At 38.0% G+C, this 19,523-nt stretch overlaps 1 protein-coding gene and 1 pseudogene across 4 annotated transcripts in view; both read left to right on the top strand.

Moving 5' to 3' along the window:
• The window catches only part of GOSR1 (golgi SNAP receptor complex member 1), a 52,280-nt gene extending 47,267 nt beyond the window's left edge, over positions 1-5,013 (top strand). For all 4 annotated transcript variants that reach the window (XM_077165423.1, XM_077165424.1, XM_077165425.1 and 1 more), the window contains one exon: positions 3,037-5,013. In XM_077165423.1, coding sequence (XP_077021538.1) covers positions 3,037-3,161 — 125 coding nt within the window. In that variant the 3' untranslated portion in view covers positions 3,162-5,013. The remainder of the gene's footprint in view (positions 1-3,036) is intronic.
• An 11,972-nt stretch (positions 5,014-16,985) lies between these two features.
• On the top strand, positions 16,986-18,093 carry LOC143686034 (cytochrome b-c1 complex subunit 7 pseudogene; annotated as a pseudogene).
• Positions 18,094-19,523: the final 1,430 nt, after the last annotated feature.

Genomic DNA, 19,523 nt, shown 5'->3' on the forward strand with positions numbered 1-19,523 from the left:
AGTTTTATGTCTTTATTTTCGGGGTGTGTGTGTGTGTGTGTGTACACATGCATGCGTGTGCATGCATGCATGCGCACTTTTTTTTAGGCAGTTTACAACCATTATTTACAACCATTATTAGTAGTAGACGCCATAATAAAATAACATAATAGGAACATACCCTGCAGTCCTACTTTATGTAAGTTCATGCCACTTAGCACCATTTCTAAAAGATAGTAAACCAGACATTTAATATTGTTATAGAAAAGTAGATTTTAAAAAATTATATATATGAACTTTAAATTATTCACAAAGTTACCTTACATTTTAAAAGCTCTTGAACCCATGTATACACAGTATACATTAGTTTTACCTAAACATTGTAAATAATGTATTTTTTTTCCAATTTACAGACTAAGTCAGTGGCCAATGCCTAGAAGGGGAAGGAAGGAGACAGCCATATATGTAGATGAGTGTACTGCTAATAGAGTATTTCCATTATGATTTGTTATGTACAAGCTGAATTCTAGGATAGATTCTTTGCTTGTTTGCAATGACCTCTACCTTTTTAATTCCTCAGTTTCCCAGTTTAAATTAGAGTAAAATACTTCCAAAAATCCCAGAAAGGAATTGGATTCGGAGAAGTGGCTTGGCCTAGGGCCACAGCTAGTAAATAGCAAATTGGAGATTCAGATTTTAAGTCCTCTTTGCGTTTTCCATGATGATATGCTGTCTTTATTAAACTCTGAACTTGGTTACTAACAAGAGCAAAAACTGCTTAGGATTATGAAATACTTTATATTTAACTGAAACTTTGAAATATAGACATGGTGAAAATGGGTAACTGGCTTATATAAAACACTGAGGCCTTTCACCATTTCTGTGAAAATTTCTTACCACCCCTCTTTGTACCCTCTACTCTACATATTTCCCCCTACCAAACTAAATCCTCTTGGGTAAAACAGTATCCCAGTACGTAGCATAGTGTCAGGTACAAAATAACCGCTTTAAAATTTAATCATTCAGAAGAATGTGTGTTTAAAAAAAAAATCAAACAAAATGGGTTTGAATTAGGGCTCCATAGAGAGGTGGTAGTGTCTACTCAGACTGACAAAGGAGAAAAAGGAGGAAATCAATTTGTTTATAAGCTATAAAAGCCAGATATAGATTCTGAATTAAGGCATGGCTTGATTCGGGTTCTCAGATTTTGTCAAAACTCTGAGTTTCTCCACTCTTGCCTACCCTGTCTATTAACTCTGCTTTCCTCTGAGTTGTCTACATACTCAGTTGAGCTTTCTCCTCATGGTGATAGAGATGGCTACAAGAGTCACCTTCTGTCAGCTCAAATCCTCATGGGGAAAGGGTATCTTTTGTTATTATAATTGTTTTTGCTTGGGCAGGCACAGGAAATAGAACCTGGGTTTCCGGCATGGCAGGTGAGAATTCTGCCACTGAGCCACCATCGCACTGCTAGAAAAAGGTATCTTTTCTAACAGCTGTTGCAAAAGTCCTAAAGAGAAATGGTGGTCCCTTAAGTCAGTGCCCATTCCTGACCTAGTCACCATGGCCAAGAGGGTATATTCTTAGTGGCCAGTTCTGAGTTTGTATGTACACCTTAGGTTAGCTCTACCCTATCGTGGAAATAAATTATGAGAGAAGGAGGGAAAGATGGTTCCCTAAAATTAAAATGGACAAAAATATGTTCACTATAGACAGGGTTCCCTAGTTCCATAAATTTATATCCCAGTAGAGGAATTTGTTTAATCTTTTACTAAGCAAGAAATGATTACCTATTTTCTCTGTATAAGATTTTTACTTTGTAAAAGTTTTTGCACATTATTTCTACAAATACTTTCTGTTCTTCTACATTTTCTTCATTTTTTAAGTTGCTTCATATGTTCACTCCTTATTTAATTAAAAAATACATTAGGGCCTATGATATGTAAGGTTCTATTCTAGACAGAGAAGAAAATCCAATATTAGAAGACATGAATCTAATCATATAATATATAAACTCTATAAGTACACAAATAAATATAGTCCTTAGTGAGTGTCATTATGTTATAAGAAAATGTAATAAGATTTCCAAGCGAATGGGGATTATTCCAGCTCTTCTAATATCCTAGGTGGGTTTTGTCATCATCATCATAAATATTATTACTATTACTATTATTAATAAAGATGTATCTGCAGGTTTATTATCAGAAGCTATTGGAAGAAATATAGAATAATATAGGAGGCACAGGCATGTCCTCTGGTGTATAGCACACAAACAAGTACGAATATGAAGATATTTTGAAATGCTAAGACAGACACAGTTGTGACTGCTATAAAACCCCTAAAATTTAGAATTTCCTATCCTTCCTTTTTCTAATGTTCCCTCAAGTAGGACAGTTAGAACAGTTTAACCCATTTTCCTATTATGCTGCCTAGTGCTGCAAATAAAACAAAAATTTTAAATAACTCACCAGTGGCAAATTATCCAGAACCTAGAGTTAGTACTCACCAACTGCCTGAATCCAAGGAGGGTTGTCACTCTTTGAGGGAGAGGATCAGGTAGTTAAAACTCTTCAGGCAAAATTTTCCCTGGTCTCCTGACACATGGGGGAGGGGGAACTATGGAAAGGAAAGGGTGAAAAATGGCCTGGGGAGATGGTGGTAGTGGCTGACTGAGTCTGTGCCTCCCAGTCCCGCAAGATTGCTTTGTTCCTAGCTGCACTGGTTTCCATCGTGGCGTAAGTCCAGCAGTCACACTCGGTATGTTAGCTGTCATAATTATTTTCTTTTCCCTTTCTATTAATTTGTTATTATTTGTTCTCATTTGTGTCCTACAACCAAGACTGGAAGACAAATGTGTTTGGGATCTTGAGCAGTAGGTCAAGCCCGTTTTTAGCGCTGTCTGTTTGCTAAAGCCTCACACAGTGTGATTTTCTTCCCTTCTATTTCTTCTTATCACTTATTGTTTTGGGACTCCACTGATCTCTGTTTTTGTGATTTCTGTGGCTTCTCCCTAAAGAGACTTCTTCCGCATATGACCTTAATAAAGATTTTCCAAAGATCGTTTTCCTGCTGTGAACAGCCTGATACAGCGGATCAACCTTAGGAAGCGGCGAGACTCACTCATCCTGGGTGGTGTTATCGGTATCTGTACTATCCTATTGCTGCTCTATGCTTTCCATTGACAGAACATCTCCAAGAACTCTAGACAACCACCGCTTTCACACCCTGATCTGGAATAAGGAATAGAAGGAGGAAGTTGATTGTCCTGGTAATTAAGCCTGACCAGCAAGAGTAATTCACGGCTGCTCATGATGGACTTTGAGACATGGTCAAGCTGAGCTGAAGCCACAGTTTTTCTGTGCTATCTTTTCTAACACACATTTCACGGTTTTGTTTTGTTTTGTTTTGTTTTAAGGTTTCAGTTGTTTTTGTCTCCCTGGGAGGTAAATATTCCAGTCAAGCACAGAGATTCTGTGCTTCAGAGATAGTGTTGAAGCCTGATGATATGCCAGGTCTTACAGCTAGACTTTCCAGAAAACCAGGTTTCTCTGTCTCCAAAGGCTGTTTTTCTTTCAGCCACCAGATCGAATAAAAATAGCTCTTGTCCTTTTATTTTCCACTTGAAACAAGAAATGACAAGAAATCACAAATCAATTCTTGATAATCTGTGCTGTAGGTTTATACTCTATGTCCCCAACTCTTTTGGTATTCAAGAAAAATTTTTCACAGATTCTTTGAGATGCTGACAGGTCAGCCTCAGCATGGCTAAGGTAGTATGTAGACAGCAGACAAACACTGCAATAAAAAGCTTTTCTATTTCTTTTTATTGTGTGCACACTGGAGTTAACTATATGGCTGGAAAAACATTAAGAATGATTTTTTTAAGGAAGCAGTCGTTTTGATTTTTTTATTTTTTGCACTGGACTAATATATGCTACTTCAAGAAAATGAGATACCAGTTCTACCATGTCTAAAGAAACTAATAGTCAATGTCTGTCAGTGTCCCCAAACTATTCCTCATCCAGTCTGGATTAACACTGATGCTGAGTGAGAAGACTGCTCAGTTTTCAAAGAGATCTATTCAACAAGCCACATGTATAAAGACATCGAGAGGCTGCCATCCAAATAATTCCATTTATAAATGCTCCACAATTAATGAGCAAAAGTTTGAGAACTACTGCCTGATGTACTAAGAATTCTGTGTTCTGTGATAACCTATTCATTCCAAACCTGTTAAGCTTTTCCAAACATCCAGAGAATGGTTTCACTGTTGAAGTAACCTGTAACAGAATCTGTTTTCCATCTGCACCTATCTTCTATTCCCATCCCTGAACAGTGACAAAATTTTAAGCCAGCCAGCAGAATTCCTTCCAAGTTTAACCATTTTCTTAATTTCTGTGAATTCATTATCTTTCTTGTCTAACTAAACTACCACAAACAGTTTGAAGACATCCAACATCTACACTTCTCGTCAAGGAAGAAGACTGTTCTTCACCATCGGGACTTACTATGGTATTTAGGTTTCCAGCTGCTACAGGGAATAAAAGGATGTTTGCGTGTAGTTCTTAACTACATCGTGCTGTGTAGATGCTGTTGTTCAGATGAACTTGATATACAGGCTGATGGTTAGACTGACACCCAGTGTCATACAGAGACTGCAGAGGTGTTTCATTCTAATGTCGAAATTTTATTACATTCTGGGTATGAGGGGCATTTGATATATTTTTTTTAATTATGGAGGTTTATTTTTCTAAATATGGGCTGATTGATCAACTGCTTACTTGGGATACCCTTAAAAGAAAGTTAAGTTTTTTCAGTATGAACCTTAAAAGGATCAGGGAAGTAAGTTCATTTATTAAATTTTCTGTTGGGAGAACAAAACTTCTCTCCCCTGACACTTTATTATCTTTGATTTTTCAAAGGGCCTTGATCGGTGGTTGTGTCTCAGTTAGAATTTATAGTACTTTGGGTTGCTATATAGTTGGCATTTATAAAATCTGAAGTATCATAAATAAAGTTATTTATTTAATTATACTGCCAGTCTTTTTTACTGGTCTGATTATTTGGTGCATTCATTAAAACTGATTATATGTGAGTAAAACAAGGACACAAGCTAATCTATCTTGCTATAACTAAGCAAACAGTTTTGATGGCTGATGAGCCTTTCCATTAGAGTTATATGAAGTGATAGAATTTTGTTGGTTATTTTCTTTATGAAACTAAAGAAACCAGTTCTTCCAAGGAAGTTGAAAAGGCTTGGTATAGATGTTAGTGTCAGGTAGTTCTGACAAACCTCCCAGTGCTGTAGCCCACAATGAGATGTCCCAGGGCCCAATGTAAATGAACAGTGCTCTTCCTTCTTGGGGCATTTGCAGAAAGAAAGCCCAAAGCAAGAGAGCTGGGGTGTGCCATTTACAGGAAGAGGCTCAATCTGTCGCCCATGATAGCTGATTTGAACTCTCCTTCAGTTTCATGGCTTTTGAATTCTTTTTAATTAACCATTTTAGACTTCTCCCCTTTTTTGCTGTCTTCCTTACAGGCCAGTTGCTAGGCTCAGGAGCCAGTAGTAAATTACTTGCTTATGCAGTCAGAACCAGGAAAACAGAAGGAATTTTCTACTCCTGGTCCCAACTAAGTATTGCCTCTTAAGAAAATTATTCTCCCTCAGTGATTGTCTTATACAGTAAATCTTTCCTTTGTGGACCTTTTTAGTAACCACTCAAAACTTTCCATCTCACTAATATGAAAAACCATGGCAACAAAAAGGACAAAGTTCCACAAGATATATTTCTGAGATATTGTCTTATGTGTACTGATGACCTTGCCTTAGTAAAGATGTTTAATAAATTTGTTTGTCAAATGCAAGCACAGATATCCAGGTGCTTTAGTTCATCCATCTTGGCAATCTCCACATTATTATTATTATTATTGCTATTATTATTATTATTATTATTAATGATGCTGAAGGGCTCCCACTAGTCTTCTCCCCTTTGTATCAGCATTTGCTTTTACAGAGAATGCCTCTTTCTATACTGCCCAGTACTCAGATTAGGCAGGGGAGTAAAACCCAGATAATGGAGACAGATGTTGAGAGGACAGACCATGACGGTATGTTTTATACCTGGAACCAGATAATATTTACCTTAGTCTTGCCTACTGGATGCTGAATAATCTGATCTGAATAGAAAAAAGTGTACTTATCGAAATGAGCCTTTCGATACAAATCAATTAATGACTTTTAGCCTGTAGGAAATTGCGGCAAGTTGGACTTAAATTCCCACCATTAACTATTTCACTGTTCATCTCAACCTGATGAAAATGGCTGTAAAGAACTGGGTCAGCCTTTTTGACTTCTAATACCTGATGTTTGATCATTAGCCAGATATGATTTGAGGGAACTGATTTGAGTTTTCTAATTTGAAATATTAAGCTGTTGGGATAAATGGCCATATCTGGTGTTAACACTAAATTTTATGGCAAATGTAACTAAAGAACAAATGGGTTCCCCTACTCAGAAAATTGCAGTGATGTCTTCCAGTCTCCCTTTGGGTTAAGGTTTGTTTAGCCTGATCTCCAAAAAGATGCAGCTTTTCATCATGGTTTTTGGTAAACTAATCTTGTTATTCCTTTATAGACCTACATATCCACAGGGGAGAAGAAATTGAGAAAAGAACAATTGAATTTTAAGGATATGAATATAAAGAATAGGAAGTGAACATAAAACTGAGCCATGTTCTGAGGGATCTTTCTCATTTTCTTTATACTTAAAATCTCACTTTAGTATCAAAGTATTTGCATACATTTCTGTCCATTTAACTCTTAGGGAGGAAAATCAATTCCAATCACACGTTACCATGACGGACAAGATGGAGGATCTTTCCTCATGAAAAATGCCAATTCCGATTTTAAAAAATTTTTCTTTTCCAAATGCACTTTCTAATTTTTTGCTTTTAAAATAGCTTCTTGGAAACAATTTTATTGTATTTGTACTTAATTTTTGTTCTCATCTAATGTGCATTTTCTGACTGTATAGAACAAGATTTGTTAATAATTTAATAATAAATTAGAAATCTAAATGGTTGTGCCTATGGTTGTTTATGCTACAATATTGGGACACTAATTATTGGGGCAATTTGGGAATAATGATATCTTTGATGTTTAGTGTTTCTCATGATGTCCTAAAACCTTGAGAGAACAGTACAGGTGCTGAAAAGCTGTCATCTACTGTTTTAAAAACATCATACACCCTGAGGACACATATGTGATAAATGCCTGAAATACTGCTTCTAAATATTATACACCTGTCATTTTATATTGCCTTCCCTCTGAAAATTTTAGTGGACCACAAAATCTGGAATTGAAAATGATTATAGGATAAAATTAGGATTACATGACTCACTCAAAATGATCTTTTCAGTATCAATAATCATACTGACTTCAATGTGAATCAATTATTGTTCCTTTTTTCTTATTATACATTGTGTAAGAATAAGAAATCTCATGCTGCCTTTCCAGAAATTCTGTATTGCACTTGGTTTTGTGTGCTTGCGTGTTGTTTTCACATCAAATGAAGATGAATATTAATAAAGGAGTGACAACACTTTCTTTACTTGAAAAAAAAGAATCATACAAATTTTCCACTAACAGTTTAGCTAAGAAATAAAAGTGAACCTCTTATCAACTTGAAGCTTCAGGAGGAATAATGGGAATCTAAAATTAGAATTTATCGAGGACATCAGGTTCTTACCCACCCTAATAATGACTATCCTATAGATCAGAATGGGGTACTCCACCCCATCAGAGATTTTGGAAATACTTCATTCTTCATGACCTCTCCAAATGTTCTTATTTACCTTTTTTTTGAATAGCATAATTGAGATATAATTCACATACATTAAATTTACACTTTTAAGATATACTGGAGGTTTCTAGTATTTTCACCAAAAGTTGCACAACCATTACCACAGTTTAATTTCAGAACATTTTCATCATCCCCAAAGACTGTATCAACTAGCAGTTGCTCCCTATTCTCCCTCTTCATCCTTTTATGTAACCACATTGTCCTCCCTTTCTCAACTACCTCAGCTTTTCCTCCCCTCCACTCACATGGCTTCTGAAGTGCCACCTCTTCCTTGATGATTCTGTTTTATTGTTTTTGTTTTTGGCTACTTGATAAGTTCCCAGCCCTGTACATATACACACACCCAATAGACACACCTGAAATCCCACACAACTTTGGTAGTCTTCCCACTTACAGATAAGGAAAGAAGTCCAGAGAGATTAAGTGAATTTGCTCAAAATCACAGAGTAAATGGGAAAGCAAGGATTTTAATCTTGAGGGCTCTTTGAAGCCAAATCTTTTGCTAGTTCCACAACAATGTATTTTAACTCAGGCTGCATGATTACATGAGAAATTATAACATAAAACCACTGATATTGCCTTATTTTAAAGGTGATATATTTAGAAATAGAAGTCTTGTAGCTTGATTATTTTCAAAGATATGCTAACTACTAGCCCAGGTAATCTTAGAGGACTGCTCAGTAATTATTCCTTTACAGGGACTAAAGTATTGATGACACAGAAAATGTTTTCTAAGTGGCTTAAATCTGAACTACCATTTATACCATACTCCCTCCTCACTTCCTATACCCTCTGGTTTAGAATCTAGGAGTTCTTCCTAGAGAATGCGGAGGCCAGGCCTGGCAAAGCAAATCACCACAGATTCTCAATTCATAGCACCCAAACTAAGGCACTAGTGTATTTCCCTTCAAAATGGAATGACATTGGTAGGCTGCCACCCCCAGGTAATCTGACCTTTCCTTGCAGAAGAAGCTGAAGCTGTGCTCCAATAAGCCCTTGTCTGATATCATAGATGCCTAGAAGTAAAAAAAAGTGGTTGGAGAATCTCATGCCAGAGAGCTGTTTGCTATCAGGAGTTTTTTCTAGTTTTTCTAAAGCAAAAGACTGGAGAAAAACAAGTTTCCACCTTCAGAAAATAAGATTTGTGCCACTGAGAACAGACAAGGATACTTTTTAACATGATGACTTCAGCTCATTTAGCCTGGCTAAGATTTACAGCCTCAGCAGAGCTGCTCAGCCTGCGAAGCTCTTTCCTATTATTAACCTCTGAAGTTAAGATTGGATGCAAACCAATGTGACTGTGTGATTGTGAAAACCTTGTGTCTGATGCTCCTTTTATCTACCTTGTCAACAGACAAATAGAACATATGGAATAAAAATAAATAATAGGGGGAACAAATGTTAAAATAAATTTAGTTTGAAATGCTAGTGATCAATGAAAAGGAGGGGTAAGGGGTGTGGTATGTATAAATGTTTTTTCTGTTTTCAGTTTACTTCTTTTTCTGAATAGATGCAAATTGTTCCAAGAAATGATCATGATGATGAATATGCAACTATGTGATGATATTGTGAATTACTGATTATATATGTAGAACAGAATGATCAAAACAGGAATGTTTGCATTTGTTTGGTGTTTTTTTTTTTTTTTGGTATTTAAAAAAATAAAATAAATTATAAAAAAAAGATTGGATGCAAACAAACCAATAATAATCCTTTCTCAGAGAAATGCAAATAGCATCCTCATTCACAAATTTGGTAGTTTTCTTAAATGTTATAAATATTATCTTGGGTTCTTTCTTTCACCCTAACCCAGATGAGTGTATAACTTTAATCTGGAGACTGAAGAATCATATATATATACATCCCTGTCTTTTATTACTCTCTTCTCCCATCAAACACAGTTCCACTTCTGACGTTGGTTATTGTACATGTTTTTATATTTCCCTTTTGCTGTTAAGATTGTTGGCTTTCATTTCTCTTTGCTGTGCATAATAGTCCTTTCTAATTTACTGTTTCTGATCTAATATGGACCTTTGATACAGTAGTCAAATTAATTTTTTTTGTTTTGTTTTTTTGCTTAAAACAACCATTTATTATTGTGACGGTCAGGAATTCAGGAGTAGCACAGCTGTATGGGTGGTTCTGGCTCAGGGTTTTTCATTAGGTTGCAGTGTGATGTCAGCTAGGGCCACAGTTATCTGAAGGCTTGATTGGGGTCGGAGATCTGCTTGTAAGGTGGCTCACTCACATAGCTGGCAAGTTGGTGCTGACTGGTTGGGTTTTCTCCATGTGGGTCCCTCACAGTAGAATCCTAACATGGCAACTGGCTTCCCCCAAACAGGTCATGCAAGAACCAAGGTGGAAGCTGTACTGTTTTAGTTTGCTAAAGCTGCCAGAACACAACATACCAGGAATAGGTTGATTTTTATAAGGGGGATTTATTAAGTTACAAGTTTACATTCTAAGGCTGTAGAAATGTCCAAACTAAGGCATCCAGAGAAAGATACCTTAACTTAAAAAAGGCTGATAGCAACTGGAACACCTCTGTCAGCAGGGAAGGCATGTGGCTGGTGTCTGCTGGTCCTTTGGCTTCTGGTTTCAAACAGCTTCTGCATCTCCAATTGTCTCTTTCTGTGTCATCTCTGAGTTTTTTCCGAAATGGTTCCCTCTTAAAGGACTCCAGTAAATGGATTAAGACCCACATTAAATGGGTAGAGACATATCTCCATGGAAACAACTTAATCAAAACGATCTCACCCAAACAATAAGTCTGCCCCCACAAGATTGGACTAGGGAAAAGAACATGGCTTTTCTGGGGTGCACAACAGTCTCAAACCAGCACATGCACTATGTTTAATGAGCTCGCCCCAACAGTCGCACGTGTTGCTTCTGCCATATTCTATTAATAGGCCGCACAGACCAGTCATTCACATTCTGATTTGGGTTCCCCACAATGCAAATCCTGACACAAGTACTTGCATAAGGTAGTTAATTGGGGTGTTGATCTTTTTCTTGTTTCTTATTTTAATTCTTAAAAATTATCTTTTAAATGTGTTAACCTAACCCGTGATAATCAGTTTCTCTTCCCACTATTACTTAAACATTCTCTTGAAATATAAAACTGCTAGGAAACAGTCACTTTCTCTTTTTTTGTGTGATTCCAATACTTTAATGTTTTATTATTAAAGCTTTATAAATTGAGAGTGTCACCTTGGCACACAGAAAATTGGAAAATAATTCAATCTACATGTAGATCCATGCAAATATAGTCAAGTGAACATAATCCTTTCAACAAATAGTGATGAAAGAACTGGATAAATATATAGAAAAAAAGACATAAACTTTACATGTCACATAAAGATTCGTGCAAAATAGTACTTAGATTTTTATGAAAGGTGAAAAATTATAAAATTTTAGAAGATACCTGAAAGGAAAGTCCATGTGGCCTTAGGTTTGCTGATGAGTTTTGTTTTTGTTTTTATTGTAGAGATGTATATATATTTTTAACTTTTTCTATTATATAATATGCCATATATACGAAGCAAAGAAAGAGAAAAGCAATAATTTTCGGAGCATTCTTCAGCAAGTAGTTACAGGACAGATCCCAGGGTTTGTTATGGGCTACCATTCCATCATCTTAGATTTTTCCTTCTAGCTGCTCCCGAATGTAGGAGGCTAGAAGGAATTTTTTTTAATCATCACAACCGACTTTTTTTGTGAAAAGTAGCATATGTACAAAAAAGCAATACATTTCAAAGCACAGCACAACACTTAGTTGTAGAACACATTTCAGAGTTTGATATGGGTTACAATTCCTCAATTTTAGGTTTTTACTTCTAGCTGCTCTAAGATACTGGAGACTAAAAGAAATATCAATTTGATGTTACAGCAATCACATTCGTTTGTTAAGCCCTATCTTTTCTGTATAACTCCACCATCTTTCTATCCCACTCTTTAGGGGTATTTGAGCTACAGCCATTCTAACTTTTTCATAATTGGAAGGGGCTGTCAATAATATGGGTTAGGGAGATGAAACTAGCTCGTGTTCTGGAGAGGCTGGGCCCTCTAGGTTTCAGGACTTACCTGGTCCAAGAACCCATCTGGAGGTTGTACGTTTCTGGAAAGTTACCCTAGTGCATGGAACCTTTGTAGAATCTTATATATTGCCCTAGGTGTTCTTTACAATTGACTGGAATGGTTTTGGTTGGGGTTTGGCAACAGTCACTTTCTCTTAACCAGCATATTACTTTTAGAAATTTTAAAGCATCCGATCTGTCTTTTGCTAATGAAATCACTTACAGCTTGAGGAGGCATATTCACTTTTGACATAGTGCCTGCCAAAAAGGTATGGTTTAAACATAAATCATTTCTCCCGAAATGAAAAGTTATCATTGAAGAAATACGGCACTTAATTCTTGGCTACGATTCTCTCTATTATCATGTATAATAAGCTGAGAATATGGCATTTTGTGTTTTTCACCCTGGAATAGGTCCCCAGTCCTCTCTATTCTGTGCCTATTGCATGTCCCACAAACTGGGGCCCATGCTGGCCATTACTTGAGTGCCTGTAGCAGCCACCCTCCGAGCTGGGGGCCCTGCCTCTCATCTAACCCCTTTCAACTCCAGCCTACACATAGCTTTATGTTCCCAAATAACTTCTAACCCGCAATTACTCTGTTCCCGAAAATCCAACAGTTCGCTATCAGTCTGGCAGTGTGTCGTAGTAAGTTAACCCATGAAATTCATGCCCCCCACTTTGCTTCCTTCCTATACATACATGCACATACACACACACACAATCCTATTCACTTAGTGAGTAGTATTCTCCTTTTACAGATCAGAAAACAAGCCCAAGAGGTCATGTAATATGCTCCAATTCACAAAGTACCCTTTGCCTATCCAAAGTTTCCCTGTCCATCGTGAACTATCATCAGCAGTGTCTCCTGGTGCAGGGAAAGAGCATCGCTTGGAGTTAGAAGTCCTACCTTCTGGCAGTGTGTCTGACACTTTCAGGCCATGGGCAAGTCACTAAACCAGCCTTGAGTTCAGTTTTTTTGCCTGCAAAATGTACTGTATACAGCTTTATACAGTAGTAAGGATCAAATCAAATAAAAAAATAATGGTACAAAATTTCTCAGAAGTTTCTCAAGAAATAATGTGGGGCCAGAAGAAGTCTTTTTTTTTTTTTTATGAGACTGCAGATCTCTGGAGAGTCAGGACAGTGTTCTGTTCATCTTTGTATCATGTGTATGAACTTTGTACAGAAACTGTCATGCAACTCTTCTAAATTCAATTAAATCTGATTCAGAGCTCCCATCCTATTAGGCTGTTTGGTCACTACTGAATGTCCTTCTCTTTGCCTCTTATATTATGCCAAGAGCCCATCACAGTTCAGCACGTTTGGCAAGTGCTCTAATCCACATGACCCACACTGACATGTTCAGTTCCAAGCCCATGTGGACTCTCAAAGTCACCAACTCCTCTGCTTCTATGCCATCCTTGGGCATAAGGACCTTTGCTTTGGAGCTGCTAAGCCAAGGGCTCAGCCTCCATGATGCAATCCACAGCCATTTCCCTGAGTGCTTCCACTCCAAGGGGGTACTGAGACAGAGTGGGGCATGACAGGGATCAAGATACAGGCTGATAACAATTAACCAAGCTTCCCCACCGTCATATACCCCACCCCCCAACTTCCCAGTCTCACAGGAAGCTCTCTCTTCTACAGCTGCCTCTGTCTTTCCACCTTCTTCCTTTCCCTGCCCCTTCCAGGAATAACCACTACTATCTTAGAGACAAAATGTTGGCATCTCCCTTGTGGGGACAGGGAGTGACAGGATAAAATGCTAATCCCTCAGGAACTCATTCCATTACACTTGATCCCTCAGTACCCTGGCACAAAGTAGACGTTAGGTGGTTGTTGAGTGAAGGAAGGAAGGCATAAACAAATGCCACCAAGTTTTCATACCAATGTACTTATATTCCTAAGCTTAGGCCCTGTGCTGTTTTGAAAGGATTTATGTACCCTAGAAAAGCCATGTTTTCATCCTAATCAATCTTGTGGAAACAACCATTTCTTTTAATCCCCATTCAATAATGTAGGTTGGAAACTTGATTAGGTTCTCTCCATGGAGATGGGACTTACCCATTTGTGGGTATTAACCTTTCATTAGAGGGAGATGTGACTCCACGCATTCCAGTTGCGTCTTGATTAATTGACTGAAATCCTTTAAAAGAGGAAACATTTGGAGAAAGCTTCAGAACGTAGGAGAGCAGCAGAGCAGAGTCGGAAGAATGGTGAGAGCCAGAGCCCATTCAGCCAGAGACCTTTGGAGATAAAGGAGGACTACGCCCCCAGGAGAACTTCGTGAGGCAAGAAGCCTGGAAAGCAAGCCAGCAGACATCGCTGTGTTCACCACGTGCCTTTCCAGTTGAGAGAGAAACCGTGAACTTCATCGGCCTTTCTTGAGTGAAGGTAACCTCTTGTTAGTGCCTTAATTTGGACATTTTTATAGACTTGCTTTAATTGGGACATTTTCATGGCCATAGAACTGTCAACTTGTAACTTCTTAAATTCCCCCTTTTAAAAGGCATTCCACTTCTGGTATATTGCATTCCGGCAGCTAGCAAACTAGACCAGGCCTCCAATCCCAGTCCTCAGAGGCAGGATTGCCCCTTGTCCTGTTGTCTCCATACAGCTCCCGGCGGAGCCTCCCTCAAGCACCGTGTGTTTCTCCCTTATCTGTAGAACTGTAGGATACTGTGGAGTACCAGGTCAGAGTCCTTCCAGTGGTTCTCAACGTGGGGAGATTGGGCCCCTCTCTTAGGGGACATTTGGCAATGTCTGAAGACATTTTTGATTGTCACAACTGGATGTATAAGGGGATATGAATGGTTGCTACAGGCAGCTAGTGGGTAGCGGCCAAAGATGCTCATAAACACCCTACGGTACACAGAACAGCCCCACAGTGAAGAGTTATCCAACCCCAAATGTCAGCTGTGCCAGGGTTGAGAAGCCCTGGCTCAAACTGAATTCTTGTTAAAGTTGACAATATCCCCAGGGATGGAGAGTACTTGGCTGTACCCCTCACCATGATTACTGCCTGACTACCTCCTGCTGCTATAGGACAGAGGTGATGCCTGGGGTGTTCCCTGCCGCGTCCCCCACGTGTCCTTTCTGCCTCCTCCCATCGTTCCACCCACAGCATGTACACTCACACCATCCCGAGTGACCTAAGGCCCCGAGGCCTCGGTGAAGTTCCTCTTTCTGGAATGGGTCTTCTTTCCAAGCTTGCTGGTGAATCACTTCCTCCCTGTTTTAAAACTCTGGGAATATGCTGAATGAAATCGGCGAAACACAAAGGGACAAATAATGAACGACTCCATTTATATGCTCTATCTAGAATAAGCAAATTCATAGAGACAGAAAGGAGATGGTAGGTTCCCAGGAGCTGGGAGGAAGGAGGAAAGAGGGAAGGGGAGTTAGTGCTTAATGGAGACAGAGTTTCTATTTGGGGGGATGAGAAAGTTTTGGTAATGGATGATGGTGAGGGTAGCACAACATTGTAAATATAATTAATGCCCCAAAATTGTACACTTAAAAATGGTTAAAATGGCAAACTTTGTATTACATATATATGTTATCACAATAAAATAAAAGTTTTTAAAACCCTACCTTTTGAGAGTTTCATCCTTTTGGGTGATAAAAATATTTTGGAACTAAACAGAGGTGGTGGCTGCACAGTAATGTGAATGTATAAAATAACACTGAATTGTGTACTCTAAAATGGTTAATTTTATGTGATATGAATTTCACGTCAATTAAAAAAAAGAAAAGGGATATACCCTGTCTAAATGTCCCTTCCCTCTGGAAAGACTTCCCTGACCTGCCCCTCTGTGCCTCCTGTTTTTCTTTGCTCCCCACAACCCCCTGCATAGTACTTAATCACATCATGTTCTATTCACTGGGTACTTCTTTATCCCCCTCAGATGAGACTAAGTGCCTGGAGGACAGGGACTGTCTTAATTCATGTTTGTATTCCCCAGTGCAATGAACACAGTAGTTGCTCAATAAATGTTGGGGGCGGGAGAGATAAAGGGAAGGATCCAGTTGTGTTTGCATTAAAATACAGTAGACGCTTAGAAATGAGTGTTGTCAGATGCCCCGGCCACTTCATGAACTATTATGGCTTCAGTGCTTTTCCTCTGTGGTCAGTGAAGTAAAGTAGACACCTTGGCACCCAGATTCTCCACAACTATTTCAAAACAATCCTTTTGCAGGTCTGCACTACCATAGGAGAGTTATCACCAAGGAAATGCCCTTTTGTGGAACTCAGCTGCTTGGAAGATCCATTAATCAGTGGTGGAAACATCCCTTCCGTTTGGGAACATGCAGGATTTGGGCCAGTGAGAAAAATGGGGTAATTTGATGCTACTGTCTATCAAAGTTGTAAATGAGAAAGCACTATGCTAAGTCAAAGAAGCCAGGCACAAAAGATCGCCCATACTGTATGATTCTGTTTATATGAAATGTGCAAAATAGAGTAATACATATAAAACAGAATGCAGATTGGTGGTTTCCAGGAGCTGGGACGAGGGGAAATGGGGAGAAATTGCTCAATGGGTAAAGGGTTTTTACTTAGAAGTGATGGAAATGTTTTGGAACTAGAAAGAAGTGGTGATTGTACAATATTTTGACTGTACTAAATGCCACTGAATTGTTCACCTTAAAATGGTTAATTTTATGTTATGTGAATTTCACCTCAATAAACTTTTTAAATGATGAAAAAGAAAAAAAAATTTTGTAAATGAACATATCCTTTGACCTCGCAATTCCACTTAAAAGAATTTATTATAGATGCAAAAGGATGTATATACAAGGCATTGTATATAATAGCATTGATTCTGAAAGAAAAGACTATAAATAACCTAAATGTCCATCGGTTGGGAATAGCCAAATAAATTATGGTAAATCTATATCTGGAATACTGTGTGGCTGTTAAGAAGAAAATGATAACTTGCTTTGTACTAATGGAATATGCTCCAAGATAGGTTAAGTGGGAAAAATTATGTGTGTGTATTTTGTATGTGAATCTATACATATACACATTTATGTTTTAAAAACCAGCTTTGTTGGCTCTGTGTCAAAATGATGGGCCGGCCTGCTGTTGCAGCATCAGGCTGACGGTTGGATGGTATTCGAAAATGGTATTACAATGCTGCAGGGTTCAATAAACTGGGGTTAATGTGAGATGATACAATAGCTGAGACTGAAGATGTGAAAGAAGCCATAAGAAGGCTTCCTGAGGACCTTTGTAATGACAGGTGTTTTGTGTTAAGAGAGCACTGGACCTGAGCATGAGACAGCAAATCTTGCCTTAAGAGCAGTGGACAAAATATGAGGAGGATAAATTCTATCTTGAACCATATCTGAAAGAAGTTATTCGGGAAAGAAAAGAGAGAGAAGAATGGGCAAAGAAATAATCCTGTAATTGAAATGAAGCAGCTGTCCCCAGCGTACTTTTATGAAGGTGGTAAAACCTAAAATGTACAATTTAAGAACTATTGGGGCTAAAATGTATTACTTTAGACAAATATAACTTGTAATAATTGTTGGAGTTTTTAAATTCTAAACCTTATAAAAATCTTAACTACTGATTTCAATTATCTGTTATAACTCTTTCCAGACTTCTAAGCTATGTTTAGCTAGTGTTTAATTACTTCCTGGGGCTCAGAAAGAACACTTACATCAGTTCTCACTGCTGGATAACCTCAATTTACTAAAGGGTATAAGGATATAATGTTATACCAAGTAGTCACCTTTACGTTGCTTTTGTATGTTAGTAAGATGCTTGGAAGTCAGACCCATAAGGGCGTGATTTGCAGGTTTGAAATGGAGCAATAAGCAAGAGCCACTGCCTGATTGCACCTGAAGTAAGCAGAGCAGTCCAACAGATGGCTTTCATGCTTCATAAGTCTTCCGTAGAATGAAAAGAAAGAGAAAGGACTCACTCCCCAGTTTGCCAATATTGGAACCCACCCCAGTTCAGCCCTCTTCAAAGTATTTGATTTTGCATCCTAACCAATAAAAAAAAATGTATACAGCCCCAATTTGGGGATGTATAAATCATATGTATGTACTCCGGTGCTAATGTGTATATTAGAAAACAAAAGTAGACATTAGAAAAATAGATAAACGTATGTTGTAGTATGCTAGCTGCCGGAATGCAACACACCAGAGACGGATTGGCTTTTAATAAAAGGGGATTTATTTCATTAGTTCTTCAGAGGAAAGGCAGCTAACTTTCAACTGAGGTTCTTTCTTATGTGGGAAGGCACAGGGTGATCTCTGCTGGCCTTCTCTCCAGGACTCTGGGTTCCGACAACTTTCCCTGGGGTGATTCCTTTCTGCATCTCCAAAGGCCTGGGCTGAGCTGTGAGGGCTGAGATGTATACCAAGCTGCTTGGGCTGTGCTACGTTGCGCTCTCTCATTTAAGCACCAGCCAATTAAGTCAAACGTCATTCATGGCAGCAGGCACGCCTCCTAGCCAACTGCAGGTGTAATCAGCATCAGATGAGGGTCACGTACCATTGGCTGATGTCCACAGCAACAGAACTAGGTGCCTTCACCTGGCCAAGTTGACACCTGAATCTAACTACCACAACATATAAAGACAAATTATAGGTTTTCCCCATATTCCAGTGACTTGTCCATTATTGTTATAAAAAAAAATTTTTAACTGTTGTATAAGGTATAAGGATTGAGTATGAGTGAAGTTTTAAGGTTTTGGCTTGATTACCTTGAATATAAACTAAACTAATGTCCTTTCTACCCCTAAAAAAAAACAGCTTTGTTGATACAGGATTGACATACAATAAACTGTGTATATTAAAATGAACAATTTGATAATTTTTAACTTATGTACACACCTGTGAAACCATTGTCACAGTCAGGAAAGTGAGTATATACATCATCCCCAAAAGTTTCCTTGTGTCCCTTTATAATCCCTCCTTTTAATCCCTTCCCACTCTCCCAACCCAAGCAACCCCTGATCTGCTTCTGTCGCTATAGATTAGTTTGGATTCTCTAGAGTTTTATATAAATGGAATCATATTGTATGTACTTTTTAGGGTGGGGTGGGGAAATCTAACTTCTTTCACTTCACATGATTATTTCAAGATTCATCTATGTTGTAGTAGGTATCAATAGTTCATTCTTTTTTATTGTTAGATAGTATTCCATTTTATGGATGTACCACATGTGTTTATCAATTTATCTGTTGATGAAAAATGTGTCTATTACAGATAAAGCTGCTGTAATATTTGTAATAAAAAAGTGGTCTATTGCAAATAAAGCTGCTATACTATTTGTGACATGTCTTTGTATGGACATATACTTCTTTTTTTCTTGGGTAAATACTTAGGTGTGGAATGGCTGAATCAATTGGAAAGTGTATATTTAACATTTTAAGAAATTGCTAAAATGTTTTCCGAAGTGTGCTATTTTACATTCCCACCAGCAGTATATGAGAGTTCTAGTTTATCCATATCACTGCCAATATTTGGTCAGTCTTTTTAATTTTAGTCATTCTGATAGGTATGTGTGGTGTCTCATTGGGTTTTAATTCACATTTCCCTTGTGACTAATGATATTGAGCATCTTTCATGTGTTTATTTACCTTCCAT

The sequence above is a fragment of the Tamandua tetradactyla genome, chromosome 6 (genome assembly GCF_023851605.1).
Source record: "Tamandua tetradactyla isolate mTamTet1 chromosome 6, mTamTet1.pri, whole genome shotgun sequence".
NCBI classification, from domain to species: Eukaryota; Metazoa; Chordata; class Mammalia; order Pilosa; family Myrmecophagidae; genus Tamandua; species Tamandua tetradactyla.